The 22,496-nt window shown below is 38.0% G+C and overlaps 1 protein-coding gene and 1 long non-coding RNA gene across 2 annotated transcripts in view; one reads left to right on the top strand and one right to left on the bottom strand.

Annotated features, from left to right (window-relative positions):
- Nucleotides 1-22,496, top strand: part of FAM227B (family with sequence similarity 227 member B) — a 276,142-nt gene that overhangs the window by 238,481 nt on the left and 15,165 nt on the right. The window contains exons 12-13 of the mRNA XM_058294176.2: nucleotides 3,515-3,612; nucleotides 7,809-7,971. Of these exons, the coding sequence (XP_058150159.1) occupies nucleotides 3,515-3,612; nucleotides 7,809-7,971 (261 nt within the window). The remainder of the gene's footprint in view (nucleotides 1-3,514; nucleotides 3,613-7,808; nucleotides 7,972-22,496) is intronic.
- LOC131278000 (uncharacterized) lies at nucleotides 14,431-19,370 on the bottom strand. Its single transcript, XR_009185095.1, has 3 exons — nucleotides 19,164-19,370; nucleotides 15,336-15,491; nucleotides 14,431-14,697 (listed from the first exon to the last, which is right to left on the bottom strand). It is a non-coding gene; the product is annotated as an uncharacterized lncRNA (long non-coding RNA).

Genomic DNA, 22,496 nt, shown 5'->3' with positions numbered 1-22,496 from the left:
GGGTGCACTCTGCACGTGGGGCTCTCCTATGCGGGGGACACCCCTGCATGGCAGGGCACTCCTTAACGCACCAGCTCTGCACATGAGCCAGCTCCACACAGGTCAGGGAGGCCTGGGGTTTTAACCGCGGACCTCCCATGTGGTAGACGAACGCCCTAACCACTGGTCCAAGTCCACTTCCTAGTATACAGTATTAATACCAAAAAAATCAGTAGTTTTTCTATACACTAGTAATGAACAATCTGAGGAGGAAGTCAGGAATAGCAACAAAAAGAATCAGATATTTAGGAATAAACTTAACCAAGGGTGAAAAGCACTTGCATTCAGGAAACTACAGTGCATTGCTAAAAGAAATCAAAGAAGCCCTAAATAAATGTAAGAACATTCCATGTTTATGGATGGGAATACTAAATATCATTAATATGTCACTTCTACCCAAATCGATACACAAATACAATGCAATTCCAACAAAATTTTCAACAGCTTTTTTTAAAGAAATGGAAAACCCAATTATCAAATTCCTTTGGAAAGGTAAGGGGGCACAAATAGGCAGAAATCTCTTAAAAGGGAAGAACAAAGTTGGAGGACTCTCATTCTGGACTTTTAAAATCATAATACCTAGCTACAGTGGGTTAAAAAAAAAAGGCATGGTACTGGCATAAAGATAGACAAATAGAACAATGGAACTGAATTGATGGTTCAGAAACAGACCCTCACATCTATGGTCAAGTGATTTATGACAAGGCTGTCAACCCCAACTGGGGCAGAAGAGTCTATTCAACAAACGATGCTGGGAGAACTGGATATCCATATCCAGAAGAAAGAAAGAGGTCCCCTACCTCACACCTTATACAAAAGTTAACTCAAATGGATCAAAGACCTAAACATAAAAGTGAGAACCACAAAACTCCGAAAATGTAGGGAAACGCCTTCAAGACCTGGTGGTAGGTGATCTTACACCAAAAACACGAGCAATGCAAGAAAAAATGGTTAAATGGGACCTCCTCAAACCTCAACACTTTTATGCTTCAAATGACTTTGTCAAGAGGTTGAAATGCCATCCCACTCAATGGGAGAAAATATTTGGAAACCACATGTATAATAAGGGTTTAATTTCCATGCTAACTAAAGAGATCATACAACTCAACATCAAAAGAGCAGAAATCAGATGCAAAAAAATGGGCAAAAGACTTAAATATTTCTCTTAAGAGCAAATACAAATGGTCAAAAATCACATGAAAAAAATGTTCAATATCACTAGCTATTAGGGAAATGCAAATGAAAACTACAATGAAATATCATGTCACACCTCATAGAATGGCTATTAAAAAACAACAACAACAACCAGAAAACAAGAGCTAGAGAGGATGTGGCAAAATAGGAATATTCATTCACCACTGGTGGGAATGTAGAATGGTGCAGCCTCTGTGGAGGACAGTTTGGTGGTTCCTCAGGAAGCTAAATATAAAACTTACGTATAATTTGGCAATCCCTCTACCAGGAATATATCCAGAAGAAATGAAAACAGTGATGTGAACAGACATTTGCAAGCAGATGTTCATAGCAGCATTATTCATAATTGCCAAAATGGAAACAAACCAAGTGTCCATCAACCAATGAATGGATAAACAAAATGTGGTATAAACAAATGATGGAATACTATCCTGCTGTAAGAAAAAATGAAATTGGGACACATATGATAACAGGGATGAATCTTGAAGACATTTTGCTAAGTGAAATAAGCCAGACACAAAAGGACAAATATTGTATGGGCTCACAAATATGAACTAAATACGAAAACTAAACACATAGAATTAAAGTCTAGGCTTTAGGTTACTAGGAGATAGGATGAGGACTAAGGGGTACCGATGCTTAATGTATTAGAATTTTCAATTAGCTTGACTGTAAAAGTGCGGAAATGAATAGAATTTATGATAACACATTATAGTGAGTATAACTAATACGGCTGGTTTATAAATGGGGTTATGGCTGAAAGGGGTAGTCTAAGGATGTAAATGTCAATTGAAAGAAAGCTAAAGAATAATTTAGGGACTAAATAATATAGTGAGCCCAGAGATGTAGGAGGATTGTGGTTAATAATACAAATGCAAGAATGTTTTTCTATGCGGTAGAACAAATATATGTCACTATTACAGGGAGGTAAGATAGTGATGTATGGGAAAAATACAATTAATGTAACTTACGGACTATAGTTAATAGTCATATTGTAATATTCTTGCATCATTGTCAAACAAGGTACTATATCAATGCTAAGGGTCAATAATAGGGAGGTATATAATTTTTTCTTTTGGACTAAGGAAAACATTCAGAGGTTTACTGGGGAGATGACTGCAGAACTCTGTGATGAAAGTGAGCGCCACTGAGTATACATTTTGGATAGAAAGTACAAGGAACAGGACTGTATATTACAGTGAACAATGTGATGGAAGATAGACTGTGGTTAACAGGACAGTGAGTGTTCTCTCATGCGGTATAACGAAGGCACAATACTAATACATAGTGTTAATAATAAGTGGTGTATGGACAAAATATACCAAGTACACACTATGGACCATAGTGGCAATAATCTGATCATAATCTGTAACAAATGTTCCACAACAGCATAAGGTTTTTTTGGAGACATGATATACAGGAATTCTGCACATAATGCATGATTGTTTTATAAGCTCACAACTTCTCTAATGAAAAAGGAAAAAGGAAAAAAAATTCAATCCAGTGTCTTTCCTCCATTCAAGAGGTTTGCCAACAACATCACAACCCCTAGAGTTAATCAGTCTCCTTGGTAACTGATAATTTCAGGTTCTAGAACAACCTTTCAGATCACCTTTTTTCACTGCTCTATGTTAATATGGCCTTTATAATATAGAGTTTGTACTTTTAGGCTGAATGACATGGCTGGTTAAATCATACAGTTTATTCCTCTTAGTCAAGCCAAGATTTTTTTAGTACTCTCATGCATATTTATGGTGGTTTAAAGGAAAGATCAACAAGTCTTTCTTTTGTGGCTGTCTTGTCAGAATACAGAAAAGGTGGACTCTGACATGCAAAGGCCTAAGCATCCTGCTGCATTTAATTAGAGGGACATGGGAAGAGCTCTGGACTTAGGAGCAAAAAACCTAAGTTTGTAGATTCTCTCTCTACTCCTTAATAGATGGTGACTTTAAGCAGTCATAGAATTTCCTGCATTTTCATTTTCTCATCTGGAAATTGTGGGAAATGTTGCTCAGCTTACATAATTGCTTGTGAGGATGACATGAGATAATGTTAGTAAATAAATTTTACAAGCTCTGAAGTCCTCTATTTAATAATAATATGTGGTGGAATATTTATCATTTCCTCTGACTGGGACAAGCTATAATATCTCACCCTCTTCCATCTGTCTCTACCTTTTCGCATGTTTAGGAACCATTGCTAGAAGGAGTAAGAGCTAACATGACTTTTTGTGAAAAACAAAAATACATAATTTAAGAAAATATTGTATTTTCTTTTTTAGCCATAGACTTCAATATAACGAAAATTTTAAAGAATCCCAGAGCATATATGGCACCCACACCCAAGGAAGAATCAAGATTACCAAAACTGAAAACAAAGGTTTGGAGTCTAGTAATTACTCTCAAATGTTCTTGCTTATTTACTTTACGATGTATTTAATTTAATTTAATTGATCCAGTTTCACATAGGCAGTGTTGGTAATTACATTCTTGACATATAATTTGTGAAAAAATGTAATGATTTATTTTGTGTAGTTTTAATCTTTATATTTAAATGTTTTATTTTATTATGATAATATCCCTATCTCTAATGAAAACAAAAATCATAACATTTATATTTTCCTCACAACACTTCTGCTTCTTCTTGGATTGACATAGAAAGATTCTTCCTAGGTATTTTCACATGACTCTGGTCTCATCACCATCAATCAAAATTGCAGAAAAACCTTAAATGTCATATCAGAAGTGGCTGTCCTGCCCCCATCTCAAGCCACAGCCCTGGAATAACTGATCACATTTAGATACTATTACTCTCAAGTCTTGAAAGTTTAGCTTCTACACATTCCTGATGGTGTACTCTAAGTAGAGATCCCATATACTTGCCACCTTATATTTCTTTATTTTTTTTATTTTTTTATTTCTCTCCCCTTCCACGCCCCCCTCCCCCCGTTGTCTGCTCTCTGTGTGCATTCGCTGTGCGTTCTTCTGTGTCCACTTACATTTCTTGTCAGTGGCACCAGGAATCTGTGTCTCTTTTTGTTGCATGATCTTGCTGCGTCAGCTCTCCATGTGTGCAGCGCCACTCCTGGGCAGGCTGCACTTTTTCTGTACTGGGCGGCTCTCTTTTTGGGGCGCATTACTTGCGTGTGGGGCTCTCCTATGCATGGCATGGTACTCCTTACGCACATCAGCACTGTGCATGGGCCAGCTCATTACACAGGCCAGGAGACCCTCAGTTTGAACCCTGGACCTTCCATGTGGTAGGTAAACACTCTATCCATTGAGCCAAATCCACTTCCCTACCTTATATTTTTTTAGTTGAGGTTTGAAGAGCTTAATTGACTTGAAATTCTGGACTTGCTCTCTTAACTTTTAAGACAACTAGGCTTTAAATCTGTTACAGTGTTTATTATTAAAATTTTATCTGAATTATCTAGTTGGGTCTAAATATTGTTTAAATTATAAATTTAAATTTATACATTATGTCTATGTAAAAACCATTTTATGTAATGGTTGGTATTCAGGTATTTCCTGGTCTTTAATAATGCAGGTATATTAGAATCTCTTCCTATCTTATTCTACCCTTCACAATTCTGCCAAGATGGTTTGTGAATACTTAGGATAGAAAGTGGTGATTTGTAGGAGTCAGTCTGGAATCTATGACAGTGTCACACTATTTCCTTTTTGAGAAGGATTGTTAGATTTATAAATCAGGGAAATGTAATAGCAATTTTATATCTGGGCTTCAGCAAGCACTAAAAATGAATTCTTGTACCTTGTTTACAAATTGAAAAAATATGGATAGATGGGTTTGAAACTGACTGAACAATCTTTTTCAGAAGACACTGTTAAAGAATATAAAACAAATTGGAGATATGTCTTTGGTAGTACATCATATTGCTGCTCCATTGGCCCTGTCCCATACATACTGTTTTATCAACTACTGAGTAAAGATGTGGTTGCCACTTTTATTAGATAAAAATGTATAAGCCATAAAGTTTGGAAGAATCACAAATATGTTGGATGACCAAAAGCTCACAACAGACTAGAGTGATAGGCTTGATCTGAGAAGGTGAACTTTCACTGGGAAAAAAGTGTAAAGGACCAAAGTTAAACTGTAGATTGACCAAGTCTTAGCTTGGAAGCAGTATGCCTGAAAAGATTTAGGAATCATTTTAACAGTAAGTTCTGTATATGTCAATGGCAAAATATGGTTGATCCCAAAGTCTACTTCAATCTCAGGTTATTTATATATATAATACACACTTAGTGGCAATGCTCCAATATGTATTCATCAATTGTAACAAATGTACCACACTAATAAACGATGTTGTTAATGTGGAAAAGTATGGGAGGGGTAGGGAGTGAGGCATATGGGAATCCCCTACATTTTTAATGTAATGTTTATGTAATCTAAGTATGCTTTTAAAAATAAAAATTAAAAAATTTAAAAAATTTTAAAAAGTAGATAGATGGGGTGTACTCTGTGCTGGTCAGACAATTATCAGTGTTCATTCTGGAGCCCTGTATCATAAAAGGGCCCACCAAAAAAATGTTCTGGGCAGAAAGTAATCCGTTTTATGAAAGACTCTTAAACAATATTACTTGAGCAGTGGTAAATAAATTAGTAAATAAAGATATTTCCTCTGGGAAAGAAAAGATTCTGGAAGCCGTAGTAATTGTTTTCAAATATGTAGAGCGCTACTGTAGAAAAGAGGAATTATTTGGACTTTTTTTCTGTATGGCTTTAAAAAGGATAAAGTGAAAGCTCTGAGGAGACTGATTTTAGCTTAATATAAAAAGAATTTTCTAAGCATCTGAGTTGTCTAACTTCTGAATTAGTTCCCGTGGGTTCCCTGCCACTAAAAGTATATGAGCATTGGCAGGACACACACTCAAACCTCAAAAATCAAATAGTTTAGCTTTCTAGGGCTTGTCAGCAATTATCCTGTAATAAATTAGCAGAAAAATTGGGCACCAAAAACATCCGCTGAACTTTCTATTTCATTCCGTGTGACTTTTCCAAGGTTTGCAGGTTTGCTCAGTTCTTTAGATTTATTGCTAAGATGAATTTTGACTATAAAAGTCTTGTTTTATGAAATCTTAACTGCTTTGACAAGTTAAATATTTGGAATTAACAGAAGCAGTAGGGCTTCTATTAATTTTAGCTATTTGGAGTGTCCCTAGCAAGAGATCTTTGGGCAATTTGGGACTTTCTGCTTTAAAGCATTTGAGAAAATGGCTAAGCTGCCATGAGACAATGGTTTCTCGTTTAATACCGAATTCTACTCATGCCTGGTCAGACAACCCTTAAAAAGCTTGGATCTTCCTAGAGGATACAGGAGCTGGGAAAGTGGTTTCATTAACTTATGTGAAAACTGCAGAAAAGGAAAAGAAATTTCTGTTTCTAGAATTTTGGTAAGATTACAAGACCTAAGGCTAAAGCAAGAAAAAGATTACAAGATGTCTCCCTAAACAGGCGAGGTTGTTTCCATTGAATTTGGACTGGTTTTACACGCAGTTTAAAGACCAAACTGGATATAACCTGATGGGAATCGCCATGGGAGATTAAGATGAAGGAAATGATACACATCATAGAATACAGATCTGATACTGACATTAAGTTTTCACCATCAAAGAATTGCTTTTGGTTATGATAGTACCACAGTTTGACATAATGCTGGAGCAACTTTATAAATACACAGAGTATTTATAAAGACATGTCTAAGGAAAAATGGCCATCAGGAAAAGAAGCCCAAGGGACTCTCTGTATCTATAAAAGCATTTGAGAATAGTCTTATTTCCCCACAGGAAGTAGAATCAATAACATATCTAGATATTATAAAAGTCAAAGGACTTAAAATATGAGTAGCTGTTATACTATCTTTTCCCCCATAAGAAGTGAGTAATACAATCTTGGAGCAATTATATTTATAACTGTTGTTTCCTGGACATAGAATTCTTGCTTGACATGGTTTTTTTTTTCCTTTAGGCACTTTGAATGATGTCTCACTACCTTCTGGCCCCCATTTTCCTACTGAAAGTCAGTTGTTAGTCTTATTGAAGTCCCTTTGTATGTGATGAGCTGTTTTCCTCTTGCTGCTTTCAAAACTTTTTCTTTGTATTTGGTTTTCAAAACCTTGACTATGATTTGTCTAGGTGTATATCTCTTTAAATTAATCCTACTTGGAGTTCACTCAACTCCTAGGGTATTTTTTGTTTGTTTCTTTGTTTGTTTGTGAAAATTTGGAAAGTTTTTGACCATTATTTATACATTTATTTTTTCCTGTCCCTTTCTCTCTTCATTCTTTTTTTCTGTTCTTTAGACTGGATAGTCTCTATTGACCTGTTTCCAAGTATGCTGATAAATCAAAAGGCAAGGAAAGTCTTTCTGCACAGACTCATAAACTCCTACTTTAGTAAATTCCTTTAATTAATACAATGCTTTGTATAATTTTATTTCAATATATTAAGTAGTAATTTTATTTACAGTTATAATGCACTTATATTTCATTTATAATTTTTCAAGAATACACAGAGGTAAAAATGAACTTAATGCATTTCTTCTCTTTACAGTCCCATTATAGTAGCCCTGGTCCAGAGTTTAACCGTGTTCTCTTCAGTTTTGGAGGTCAGAGTCCACTGATTTTATACTATCTTAAGATGCATGAGCTAGCTGGTATTTCTAAAGCCCCAAAACAAACCAAGACTAAACTCACTGAAATATTCCGAGAACCATATCCTTTTTTAAGCTTCTCTTTAATAAGTTCTGTTTCTAAAATATTCAAAACTTTTTATTAAAAGAATTGAATGCATTTTTTATCAATGCAAATTAACTTAGCATTTATTTATGTTCAAAACTTTTGTAACAAGTTTAGCTAAAGTATTTTCTCTTTTAGATCTAAGGCTGTACTTTGCATGTAAAAATAAAGTAAAATAACCCAGAAATTTAAAAAATGTATATATTTAGCTCTCTTTTAAAACACTGTATTTACAACTTTACCATCTAATGCTCAGTTTCAAAGATCTATCAGAATTGTGAGTCATGGGCCTCCTAGGCTTCTCCAAAGGAAAATTTCACACATGTTTAACTGTGGAATCCTTTGTTTAAATTATAATTTATCAGAAAACTCAATATGTAAAATAAATAAAAGTAGAGTTTCTTTGTTTACAGTAGGGGAGAAGAGCCCAGAGTTCTGTCTACTTGTACTATCATGCACCCTCTGCAAACCCTCATCACAGTTCAGACCTCACTGGGGAGGTGGATGAACCCACAAGAGATTTAACTAACAGTGGTCTCCAAACAGGAGTGTGCACAGCCCTGGGTGGGAAAACAATTAGTAGAGTGTGTGTATAAATATATATAATTATAATAATAATTATTAAAAATAATAAGGCAGTTGAGCTTTACTAATATTTAGTAAATGGGTGCCCTACCTCAGTCAATATTTCAATCCGCACTCTTGTATGTTGGGGGATGTTCATTACATCTTTGCTCTTCTTTTGTTTTCTGAGTATCATAACATTGTGATACATGCTATATTGTTGTTTTCTTTGGTTGGTTAATGGGATTTATAGATATATCACCTAATTTTAATTAAACTAATGTTCACTCATGACTGACAGCTTGAAAGGGCTTCTGAAAAGAAATGTGGATTAATGATAATATTTATAATGCAAGAATAAAAGAAAAATGGCAGAATGCTATTTCCCCTAATCTTTGAAGGAACTCTTTTTCCAGTCACACTAAGTGGATGAAATGATAACTCAATTATTTCTGACGAGATGTAAGCTAAAAAATTTCAAAAGACTATTTGAGTATATACCAACCCTAGCACCAACCACAGGTTCAATAAAGATGACAGAAGAGGCATGTGTAGAAAGGTCACATCTGAGTCCAACTCCATCACATTCAGGAACACAAATTCAAAAGTAGGGCCCAGTGACATGGCACTGAACTCTAGAGCCATCTGCCATGACCATAGAATCTGTGGAACTTGAATCTCTGGACTGTCCAAGTGCCAGCTGGGCCCTGAGCCTCAGCAGAGTCACAACTCCTACCCTTTGGTTTGTTGGACTTACCCAGGTCAGCTAAAGGGAGGTGAAGATGATCAATGAACACACCAGGGAACTGAGAGTGCCTACAACTGCAAGCATGAGAATTGCATCCATCATCCATATGGAATCTAAGCCGCCTTTTGATATAGAGGTGGAGTGGCCATCACCATCCCAGGGTCCAGGATGGAGGAATAAAATATGGATTAGAGTGGACTTACTGGTATTCTACTATGGAATTATTCTGACTAGTAATGGAAGAAATTGTAGCACTGATGTGGAGAAAGTGGACAGTAGTTCCTGAGGGCACGGAGAGGGAAGAAGAGATGTGATATGGGGGCATTTTTGGGACTTGGAATTGTCCTAAATGATATTGCAGGGTCAGATGCTAAACATTATATATCCTCACTGAATGAACTGGGGGAGAGTGTAAACTACAATATAAACTATAATCAATGTGGGGCAGCTATGCTCCAAATATAGTCACCAAATGCAATGAATGTGCCACAATGATGAAAGAGGTTGTTGATGTGGGAGGAGTGGGGTGAGGGGAGATGGGAGGTATATGGGAACCTCTTATATTTTTTAAATGTAACATTTTTTGTGATCTATGTATCTTCAAAAACAATTTTAAAAATTGATGGGGGTGGGGGGTGGGGAGTGGGGTATATGGGAATCTCTTACAGTTTTTAATGTAGCATTTTGTGTGATCTATTAACTTTTTAAAAAGATAATTAAAAAGTAAAATAAAAAATAAAGACTATTTGAAATATGGATTGATATCACTATTATAAGCAATTAATCTATCCCCAAGTGTATGCTGTACTTTACAATATTTTATAATAGTATTATAATAATTAGGAAAACATTTAAAAATAGCCTGTCCAGAACATCAATACAATTATCTACAATTTGAGATTAAAAAGCTTTTCTGTGCCATTAATAAATGAAATAAATTAAAAATTTTTAAAGATTTATTTTATTTATTTATTTCTCCATCATCATTTTGTACTTGCTGTCTTCTCTCTGTTTGCCTTCTTTTTAGGAGGCACCAGGAATCAAACCCAGGACCTCCCACGTAGGAGGGAGGCACACAATCACTTGAGCCCCCTCTGTAACTGGATTTTGTCTAGGTTCTTGACTTGCTACAGAAATGAATTTCAAGAGTACATCAGGTTAGTTAGGCCAGTAATTTATTAAGGGAGGAAGGGAAGAAAAATGGGAGAAAATAACAGATCATGGGTCCTAGGTAGAGAGGAAGGGGCTGAAAAGTGATAAAGTGGGTTGATTTACAGACTACAATTTCCCATTATAGATTATAAATCCCCAGGTATACTTGCATATTGATCCAGGCAGGGATAAAGAAGGCCAGAATAGGGGCCCAAAGGCAAGGGAGAGAGATTCAGCCTTCGTGCTTGCTTTTTGAACCATTAATTATTCTGCCCCTTTGCTAATGGCATAGGAGGAGTCCCCACTGTTTGCTGTTTTGATTGATTACCCCACCCATCAATCCTCCAGGAGGGCCCAATAATAAGGCCCCTGGAGAATATCCAGGGCTTCTCCTGGCTTCTAGAAGAAATCTCATTCCGAACTGGATTTCTCAAGAGGGTCTTCCAGCAGCCATCTTGGGAGTACCAAATGACATGTGGACTTCTTGCCAGGCTCCAGATCCATCTATTGATTCCCTATCTTACTAGCCTGCTTAACTTCTACTCCCAAGATTTATTTTTAAGATATGTTTTTCATTTCACTCTTTTGGGTTTCTAGTTGCATATCTTCAATAATGTGCCTAATATACTTTAATACATATTAATTTATATATTATCTTAAAATGTAAAATTATGCATATATGGGGCATGCTCAAATATCTTTGACTAATGGAATGCACAATTACAAAATGTGAACACCACTACTCTAGCAGATTCTCAGTACTCTTCTCATTATACTCATTCACTTCCACTTCAGTCAATACAATTCAAGAGCCTCAGTGACTATAAGCACATGGAATTATCTTGGATGGTCCTGGAAGATGAGGAGAGAGGCAAACTTTAGGGTTAAATCAGTCTGTTCTCAAACTTGTAACTTAAGTAATGCTGCAAGAATTTTCATCCATCTTGGATAAAAAAATTTTTTTTAAGTTTAGCAGTGGATTTTGACTAGCCCTTGATACCTAAAATATTTCATAATAGATTATTTTTATATAGATTATTTTTATTTTTAACTAATTTTCATTGTGAGTAAACACAGTTTACTGTGTTTACCCTTTCTGATGAATTTGTTCAATGGCTGTGCAAAGATTCATACCACTAGATTACTGAGAATGTGGAAAGAATGTGAGTGTGGGAATACAGCAGAGTCTTTGGTTTCCTCAGCCATGGCTGTTTTCCTGTTATGATGATCCAGGCTAGCAATGTGATATCAATGGCTGGTGGCAGAACCCAATACTATTTTCTCCAAGATGTTGATTAACTGCTAATGAAATTTGCATTCATATTTCCCGTAATTACCTTTGATGGCCTATGATCGTTGAATTTATCTCTAACTCAGTCAAATTTTACTATTCATCCTTAGAACATGTTTTATTTAGTTATTTAGTTAGTTTTCTCTATTCTTATTGGAGTCCTGTGACTTTCCTGAAGTGAAGAGACAACACTTTAGAATGAGTGCAGCTATACATAATGAGGGAAGGGGAGAAAACAGAAAAGGCAGAGAAGGAAATATATATTATATATTATAGATATATAATAATATTTAAAAAGACAAATATAATTCATCACATTTGAGGTAGGCAGACTCTAATCTGGTTCCCAATGATGCTCATTTTCTGGTATTCCTGCCCTTGTAGAATCATTTCCCTTTGAGTGTGGGATAAACCTAGTGAATTGCTTCTAAGACATAGAACGTGGCAAACATAATGGATGTCACTTCTTGATTCCATTACAACAAGCCTGACATCCATCTTGCTGGCCTTCCCTTGCTTACTCAGAGTTCTCAATCAAGGCAAAGCCAGGTGCCAAGTTGTAAGCTGCATTATGGAGATGCCCACTTAGCAAGGGAGGGAGAAATCCTCCAGCCAACAGCCAGTGTGAAGCTGAGGCCCTCATGCCAATAGATTACAAGGAACTGAATTCTGCCAACAACCACACAAGTGATCTTGGAAGTGATGCTTCCCTAGTTGAGTTCTGGGATGACTGCAGCCTCTGTCCAAATTGATTAGAGTCTGTGAGAGCTAAGCAGTGCTTGGATTTCTAAGCCACAGAAACTATGCAAAAATAAATGTTTGTCATTTAAAGCTAAGTTTTGGGGTAATTTGTTATGCAGGAATATATAACCAATACAATATTTGAACAAAATTCTGATTTAGATGATTCCCTTCATTACTTCTGTAGCCTCCATATATACTAATCCAAATATATGGCACACTATATTGTAGCCATTTGTTTGTTTCTAGTTTACTTGTTTCTCACTCAACAGAGAAAAAAAGAATTATTTGCCTTTGTATCTCTGATACCTAAGAAACTTTATCTAGATAAAATAGGCATTAAGTAAATTTCTGATGGGTGGATATACCACGGTTTTGTTAATGGATCCAGTGGTCAGTGTCTAGGTTCTTGGCTTTATCTCAAGAAATAATTCAAAGATGAGCCACAAATTAATTGGAAGACCAAGAATGTATTGGGGGGGGGGGGGTCGGGGTAAAGCAGGAGAACAGAAGTACACACCCTCAGACATGGGGCAGGCATTCTAAAGGGAGAGAAATGCAAAGTTCTGCCCTGGGGACTTCTGTTTTATGGGGATATAGGACTCCAGGGCCTGTACTGATTGACATATTTGAGACAAAGCAGGGGAACTCTATTGGGTGATCTAATTCTCTTAGAAAGTTAGAGGTTGCTATCCAGTGGTGATTGGCTTCTGGCTGCAGGGCACGTTGGCTGGTGGTAATTAGTCTCTGGTCACTGTCCACAAAGTGTGAGGTAAAGTGGGTGGGTGGTGATGGTGGTGCCCCCCCACTCCTTCCCTTTTCTTTCCATGTAATGTGTTGCTGGCTGCCTTCTGGTAATGCAGCTGCTGGGTGTGTGCTGTGTGCTGTAAGTGTCAGGGTGTTTGTGCTGTAAATTGCTCCTTCCTAACTTATCTGTGTGACTCAGCAGGGTAATGTTTGTAAACAGGGCTTTGCCTCAGTTTCTCTTATTAGGTTTTCTGCCCCTTCCTCCTTAGGTCCCTATTCTATTCTGCCTCAATTCTAACTGAGGGAGTTGTACACCCTTAAACTTAAGAGAGAGTTGAAGGTAAGGGTCATTTTTCTGTATCTGCTTCCTGCTGGTTAGGGATTGCAGTCCCTGCTTGACAGGGTGTAAAACTCTCTTAATATACCACTGGGGCTAGGAGGAGGGATACTTGCTCTAGTGGCTGGGATTGGGTGATATTCATTCACGAGTAAAGACTTGTCTTTGTGTTGGAATGGATTAATCCTGGAAGAGATAAATTGAATTAGAAGCTTAAAAAATAGCTCTTATGCTCTTATACTAAGAGCATAAGAGGGATAGTTGAGAGGAGGCCTAGGCAGGTGTGGTGATTAGGCTAATGTATCAACTTGGCCAGGTAATTGTGCCCAGTTATCAAGCAAGCACTGGCTTAATTGTGATACAAGGACAATTGTGTGTTTTAGTCATCAGTGAGTTGGCCAGGGAGATTGCCATCAGCAATGAGTGACACTTTATCCAATTAGTTGGATGCCTAAAAAGGGAAAGTGATTTCAGCATTCAGAGAGAATTTACCAGCTCATCTTTTTACAGCCAATTTCTCCCAGAAACTCATCAAGGACCTTCACTGGACTTTCATCCGAGCCCCTGGTTTGCAGCCTCCCTGCGAAACCTGGACTTTTTCATCCCCGTGGTCACATGAGAGAATCTTAGAAATCTCACACTATTGATTCTGTTATCCAAAATAACTGTAATACAGAGGGTTATAAACTAAGGAGAGTGAGAGGTACAAGGACAGAGAGAATGGAGTGCTGCTGGCAGCATTTTTAGTTTGGTTGTCTTGTCTAGAGTCCTTCAGTTTTGAAGTACTACAGCTGCTTAAGAGTTGAGCTGGGTTTGAACAAGTTCTATGCTATAGCACCAATAAGGAGTCTCACAGATTTCAGGCTGTGAAGGTGTTGTTATTAGGTACTTAGCTTTTGCTTTTTGAAGAGATGTTTCAGGCTGTCCAATGACTGATGCTTGTATGACTTGGCAGGTTTTTCAGATGATGGCATTTCCTTGAACAGCAGGCTTTACTCAGGATAAATGCACCTAGCTGGCAATCTCTTTAATGGCCAACAGCCCATTTGATTGTGTACAGCTGCCTTGGTGGCAGCCTATTGAGGAAGACATTGGATGTGTTTATTTGAAGCAGGAAGATTAGCCTAAAGATGAAAACATAGTGTTTAGTTAGTACCCAGAGTAGGAGGCTTTCTCTAGTAAGTAAAATGACAGTTGAAGTTTCTCTCATAGGCTTTAAGACATGGGCCAAGCTCAAGGTTTGCAATACCACACATGTTGTTTCTCCATCGAAGCAGGCTTTAATGCCAATTGTGTACATTCTGTTTACCTTACTATGGTAATTATTGCTTCACTTAGAATGTCCTTCACACAGCTAGTATGCTGCAGTACTTTTGGCCCTGGGAGGGAAACTCCAATGGTTTACTGGCTTGGTGCTTAACACTCTTTGGCACCATGAAACATAGCCAGTCTAGAGGCAATGTTAAGCCATTGCTGGCTGGTAGGCCACAGGAGTTTGAAGCAGCAAAATAGTTTTATTTACTTCAGGAGCAGAACCAGAGGTAGCAGACACCTCTATTACTTTAGGGGTTATAGTGACTGTTTTATCCAATAACTCAAATGGAGAAACACCATGCATGGTACTGGGGACCTGCCTTAAATGCTCCAGAGTGTGGCCTTATGGATATATTTACTGCTATAAGAGCCATTTATGGCTGGAGTTGAGAACAGACCTTATAATTTTGTATGATATAAACTAGGTTAGAATACTTTATAGGAGTACCTTAGTTAAGCACAATTCCTTGGCAGCCCCTTGATGGTCACTCTTTTTGTATTGCCACAAAGATGCACTTTTTTTCTGCAGGGGTGGGGTAGATTATTCAGATAGACCATTTGTCTAGACCATTTGTCTCTTGATTCCCAGGCAGAGAGGTTGTTTCTGTAACATATAACATTTTAAAAATAATTAAAACCATGGTTAATAGCATTATACTGTTATTATGAAGAAAACATTGTTAAATGTCTAGGAACATGTTTGAAATATTTATATGAACATTTTACCTGTACAACTTTGATTAACAGAAGGTTAGACAATTCCTTCAAATTTTTATAACACTTTCTAAACACTTTTCATTCAACTGATAGCATATTAAATGAACTTCACTATTTTTATTATCTTACTTTTTTACAAGGCGAAATAACAAATGCTTTGCAATAGTTTGAAATAAAAAGGATACCTTTGTGGGTTTGACTTGGAGAAAGCAAAGTGTTAAAAGTTGTTAGGTTTGAAGACTTGTTTTCTTACACAATCAAAGGACATGGTAAAGATATCATACAAGTACAAGACGCTATTTAGATAAAACAGATTTTCTGCTTTATATACTGATTGTTCAGGGAAAAAATTTGATATAGCCTCCTAAAACAGATGGAAGCTTTAAGGAACTTTGTCACTTTTACAGAGAGAGAACCAAATTTTAGTTTTGCATTAATATACTACTTGATACTAATGTTTGTAAAGCTTTGCAAATAGACCTATTAAATTTTACCCAACTTTGACCACAAAGATTCCTTTCCTGTGAACTTTCTGTACTTTCTGTATTCATTCAGATTTCATTCTGCATTTTTATTTTTCTTAATAGCCAGTTGTATTATTTTAGGACAAAATTACTTTTAATTTTCTTAATAAAAAGTAAAAACACATTTTATATACCTTGCATACTTAAAATGATTTTGTAAACTGCCTCCAAGCAAACCTCTTACAACATATCATTATTATTAACATTAACAAACTTGTCAGGGAAGAGGACTTGGCTCAATGGATAGAGCATCTGCCTACCACATGGGATGTCCATGGTTCAAACCCAGGGCCTCCCTGACCCATGTGGAGCTAGCCCATGTGCAGTGCTGATGCACGCAAGGAGTGCCGTGACATGCAGGGGTGTCCCCCATGTAGGGGAGCCCCACGTGCAAGAAGTGTGCCCCACAAGGAGAGCTGCCCTGCACAAAAGAAAGTTCAGTCTGACCAGGGGTGGCTCTGCACACATGGAGAGCTGATGCAGCGAGATGATGCAACAAAAAAAGACACAGATTCCCAGTGCTGCTGACAAGAATACAAGCAGACAGAGAAGAACATACAGCGAATGGACACAGAGAACAGACAACTGGGGGGGGTGGGGAGGGAAGAGAAAGAAATAAAAATAAATCTTTTAAAAAAACTTGTCAGATTAAGGACTTAATTTGATTATATGCAAACATAACTTTTCTCATTTTGAATACTTAGTAGCATGCATCACTAGAGCATTGATAGTGCATAGGAAATAGTTTACAGAAATATGTGCTTTTTTTAGTTTACTACTTTATTAGTACTTTAATGAGATATATTATAAAGCGTTTACAAGGACAAATTTCTGAAACAGTTCTCTAGGGGCAGGGGAGGCTACTGTTATCAGGGCTAAGGCATTGTTGAATTGCAGACTTACAAAGCAGTCAGCATTTTTCTCTATATATATATATTTGTTTTCTTTAATAAAATTTCAAAATTGTGAATAAGTTAAAAACATACTGCCAGATTTTGAAAGACACCATAATTGTTTGATTTGTTTTAATCATAATTTAGAAAAATAGTGTCATAGATTTAAGGCCTTTTTCTTTACTCAAATGTAATGATTGGATTAGTAATTACTCTCATTTTAAGGCTGTTAAAAGTTTAAATTGGGAAATTGCAGGATGAACAATGACTCTTAAATTTCTGGCCTAGTAGATAAGAGTTTTAAGCTAAACTTGTCTTTCCTTATCTTGTCACACCCAGCTCTTCCCCCATAGTTCCTGCATAGAGAAGGACGCCCTGGGTGGGGAGTTGGGTAAATCAAGGAGCTTAGGAAGAACTTTTTTTCCTTTCCCAATAGATTAAAAAAATTTTTTTTTAATTTTTGCAAAAGAGCAACAATTTAACCATTTTAATGGTTTGTCTTCTGAAATTAGTTTTTTTAAATTTTTTTATTAAATTGCCTTTTTTAAAAAAAAGATACAGAGATCACAAAAAATATTACATTAAAAAAATATATAAGAGGTTCCCATATACACCCCCCCACACTCCTCCCACATCAACAACATTTTTCATTAATGTGGCATATTCATTGCATTTGGTGAATACATTTTGGATCACTGCTGCACCTCATGGATTATAGTTTACATTGTAGTTTACACTATCCCCCAGTACATTCAGTGGGTTATGGCAGGATATAGAATGTCCAACAACTGTCCCTGCAATATCATTTAGGACAACTCCAAGACCCGAAAATGCCCCTACATCACATCTCTTCTTCCTTCTCCCTGCTCTCAGCAACTACCTACTTAGATTTCTATATGACCTTTTTATCTCTTAGCTTCTCAAATTTGGACTCCAGGAATACAAATTTACATATAAGCACTTATTTTAACTTTTAGCAATTTGACTAGAACTTTTTTAAGGGTTTTCATTTGTTAATTTAATATTACCATTCTGAGGTGTGAAAATATGCACTGAGGAAGTAGGCAGACACAAATGGAGAGTTAGGCACAGAAACAAAACTTACTAACATTACTTAAAATTTTCATTTTTATTACAAGGTAAGTTTAACTGTAAAAGAGCATTATATTTTAAAGATCTCTTTGAAGTCTATATTTGATTATTTTAACCTGCACTGTGATCATGCGGTTTTGTACAAGAATTTTGTTCTTTTTAGTTAGTGGCTGTATTAATCAGCCAAAGGGTGCTGGTGCAAAGTACCAGAAATCTGTTGGATTTTACAAAGGGTATTTATTTGGGGTAAAAGCTTACAGTTACAAGGCCCTAAAGAGTCCAACCCAAGGTGCCATAAGAGGTACTTCCTCACCCAAAGTATGTTGCCACCTGTTGAAACAAGATGGAAAGCGATGTCTGTGAGGGTTCAGCCTTCCCCTTTCCTCTTAGGGCTCCATGGTCCCAGCTTCTTCCAATCTCAGCTTCAGTTTGCATAGGGCTTAGCTCTCTTCCCAGGACTCATTTCTTTCTGGGCTCAGCTGCTCTGGTCTCTTCACAGGGTCAGCTGTAAACTATCAGGCAAATGGCTCACCTCTCTCCCCAGGGCCTCTGCTGTGTCTATGGAGCTGTCTCTCTTCTTCTATGTATCTACTTTATGTATCTTGTGTTCTTGGTTAAGTGCCCATCTATATAACCCACAAAGGGGACAGGGACTCAAACTGAGTAACCTTAATAATATGGTAGAATCAAAGCCCTAATCTTAATTTAATCAAATGCATCTCAGCTGAATCTAATTCAAAGGGTATCACACCCAGAGGAACAGAACAGTTTATAAATGTAATCTAATCTCTTTTTGGAATTCATAAACAATATCAAACTGCCACAGTGGCTCATAACCAAATTGTTCTTCAATGATTTAAAATATAATTTACAGCATTTTTTTAGAGCTATGTTTATTTCCCATTTCAACTTTGACAGACCTTGAATGAGCAACGCAAACTGTAGTATATACTAACTGAGGTTATCAAAGTGTCAAGGAAAATTGTATTTTTCCCATGACTTGCTGCTTTTGTAGGATCACCTATGCTTGGGGTGGGAGGCTCCCCATACCTCAATCCTCAGAGATAACAAGACTCCAGTGGCCACTGGACTGGAAGAGTGGATGTCCAACCCCAAGGGGCAAGGATTTTACTGGGCAGCATTTTCCTCAAAGGTTATGTGGTTCCTCCAGGCTTTTGCTCTGAGAATGTAAATTGGAGTTTACTCCAAGATAGTAATGAGAGCAAGTAGGATTATTAACACTAGTGGAAGGATGGGAGACAGGGCTTTTTCAAATTTGTTTTCTCCCAGCCAAAGGGCGGGGCCCTAGGGAACAAAAGTTGCCATGGATTCAAACTCAGAAGAATAATTACCATACAAAGTTCTGAAATACCCACAATCAAAGGCAAACTCAGTTTAAAATTACCAACAAAATAATGAGACTAGGCTAAATCCACCCAGTTATAGCAATTTCAGATGTTATTCTTTTGCTACATTATTATATAAAGGTATCTATATAATGATCTTGTCTTAACTCTTAGTTTTTAGTAAATTTTCACTTGAAAACAAACAGGCAACTTTTTTTAAATTAAGCAACTAAAACTATTTTATTAGTAATAGTAATGTTGCTAAGTTTACCCACTTTTCCAACAGTTGAATTCCATGTAGTTTATTTTATTTATTTATTTTTTTAAAGATTTATTGTTTTTATTTATTTAATTCCCCTCCCCTCCCCCGGTTGTCTGTTCTCTGTGTCCATTGCTGCGTCTTGATTCTTTGTCTGCTTCTGTTGTCCTCAGCGGCACGGGAAGTGTGGGCGGCGCCATTCCTCGGCAGGCTGTTCCCTCCTTCACGCTGGGCTGGGCGGCTCTCCTTACGGGTGCACTCCTTGCGCGTGGGGCTCCCCTACGCAGGGGACACCCCTGTGTGGCACGGCACTCTTTGCGCGCATCAGCACTGCGCATGGGCCAGCTCCACACGGGTCAAGGAGGCCCGGGGTTTGAACTGCGGACCTCCCATGTGGTAGACGGACGCCCTAACCACTGGGCCAAAGTCCGTTTCCCTCCATGTAGTTTCTTTTATACATTAAATCTAATTGCAAGATAAAATTGAAATTTAAAGGCTCATTTTTAGGTTCTCTTTCACTGTTATTCAGTTTGTAACAGACAAATCCCAAATTTGATTTATGACTTCCTAGGCATGAGCAGACTGACAAAATTAAAGTAAGCACAGATTAGAACAGGGTAAAGAATTTTACACACTTACTTAGCATGGGGAAAGACCCAAATTTAGAACGACCTTCCTACAAAGCTTCCTGTGTTCACCCATGGCAGAAACCTTATTCCAAAACCCTCAGCTTCACTCCTCCAGGAGAATCCCTGGGCAGTTGCTAGGCACAGAGCTGGGGGGCTCAGGGAAACCCCAACCCTGAGGAAACACAAATTGGAGCTACATTTTCATTACTGGCCTCTCAGAACAGTTAAAATTCTGTGGGCGGCCTTTAACAGCTTCCTCACTGAGGTTACACTGCAAATGGCCTAGATTTAGATCTCCTGATTCATTGCCCCTATCAGGCAAGACTGGGATGGAGTGGCAGATCAGGATTGGGCAAGTGGCTTCTACGTTAATTAAGAAATTAATGATTTTACCTGCCAAAGGTCGAGGGTCACCTGAGGCTCCTCCAGGTCAGTGGTTTGCAGTGTTGACCAGGAAGCCAATCCAGGCCCAGGCCCCTGATATCCTACCCTGGAGCAAGGTCCTGATGGGTCCTGGTGGCAAAGCAGTTTGGGGCTAGGGGCCCACTTCTCCAAACTTGAAGCAGATTCCTGCTGACATGGAAGCCTGAATTCTGGGTGGCCCTGAAGGGGTGCCCTTAACAAGGTGAGCTTATCTCCAGGCATTTTGCTTGCCCCTCCTTACCTGCTTTCTCTCAGTGGCAGCAGGGTGTGGTTTCAATTTTTGAAAACTGCGAAGGCTGTTTTTAAAAGGTAGTTAATGAGTTTGGGAACCCAGGGGAAGTTTTGTAGCATCCTATAGACATCTGAGGCAGACTGGCTAATAAAGTGAGTTTTTTGGAGGATCTGTCCTTTTCTAGAGTGAAGTTCTTTTTCTTCTGACTCTGATTAATTTTCCTCAGCTTATTATAATTGACCAGTTTAGTAGTGCATCTCCTCTTCCCTTTTAGGAGACGTGACCACATGATCTCTGACCCTTAGATCTATCTGTTCTCGCCTTCTTTCATATACAGGTTTAATTAGAATTCAAGTTACTATACAGAGGCTACTCTTGACTGTCCCCTTAATTTGTACTGCAGCCATTTGGTACGGCAGGAAAGGATCCGTTTTTCTATAACCCCCTGGCGGACAGGATACCTAGTTTTTGAGAATGCACCCAAGTTGGGAATCTGCTAGTATGCTAGAGACCATGCCCATTGTTTTAGGAATAAATGAAGAAGAGTTTGTCAGTCAATTTGGCATCCTAGACTCCACGTTGATGGCTGAACTCTTGCCCTGCTCCAAACCAAAGCCCCTAGGTTGCCTAGGTCCTGCGGGGATGTTTAGAGCCCTTAGTCCCTGGCTGTACAAAACCGAACCCCCAAGTTGCTTAGGTCTTGGGAGCCATTTAGAGTCACTGCTCTGTGGTTCCCAGTGTCCCAAGGGCAGAACCCAGGCTCCCAGGTATCCCCATGATACCTGGTAACGATGCCCCCAAGCTGAAACTTTTCCCCAAAAGGAGGGTGGTCTCCCCCAGCAGGTTTTAATCTACTCTCTCGAGTAGTAAAATTTTGATCCTTGTCTAAATGGCTAGAGATTGCAGGTCAGGGACCTAGCCTGTAAGGGAACACAACTCTTCCATAGATCCTTTTCTACACTGCACTAGATCCTTAAGATAATCAGGACATAAGTTATACCTAGAGATGGGACCCAAAATTGGAGGGGCAGTTAAGAAAGTAGCCTAAGATTGGTTTCATGATGAGAGAAATTTCTTGGGCTCCCATGCTCCCACTGAACTCCTCAACTTGGGGAATGTCCCCAGTGAGGTTTCAAGGACGTGTCACCCATTGCCCAGAACCTTCTTGATCTACACAGCATGGAGGCTAGCCCCCACCACCTCTGAAGAGGCAGCCAGAGGACTCTTGGGTAAACAAATGTTATGAACTTTATGAGCAGGGCTAGAGACCCACATGGAAATGGAGACATAGATAGATGATAGATAGATAGATAGATAGATAGATAGATAGATAGATAGATAGATAGATAGATAGATAGATATCCAGACACACATAGACGGACTTTGGTTAGAAGCCAAAAACTCATCAGTCTTGTTGGACAGAAGAGGGGGTTACCAGAGATGATTATCTTCTGATTGGCTTGCCATAAATTGGACAGATTATGCCACTGCCTA

The sequence above is a fragment of the Dasypus novemcinctus genome, chromosome 3, assembly GCF_030445035.2.
Source record: "Dasypus novemcinctus isolate mDasNov1 chromosome 3, mDasNov1.1.hap2, whole genome shotgun sequence".
Lineage (NCBI taxonomy): Eukaryota > Metazoa > Chordata > Mammalia > Cingulata > Dasypodidae > Dasypus > Dasypus novemcinctus.
This window is presented reverse-complemented; position numbering and strand designations above follow the sequence as displayed.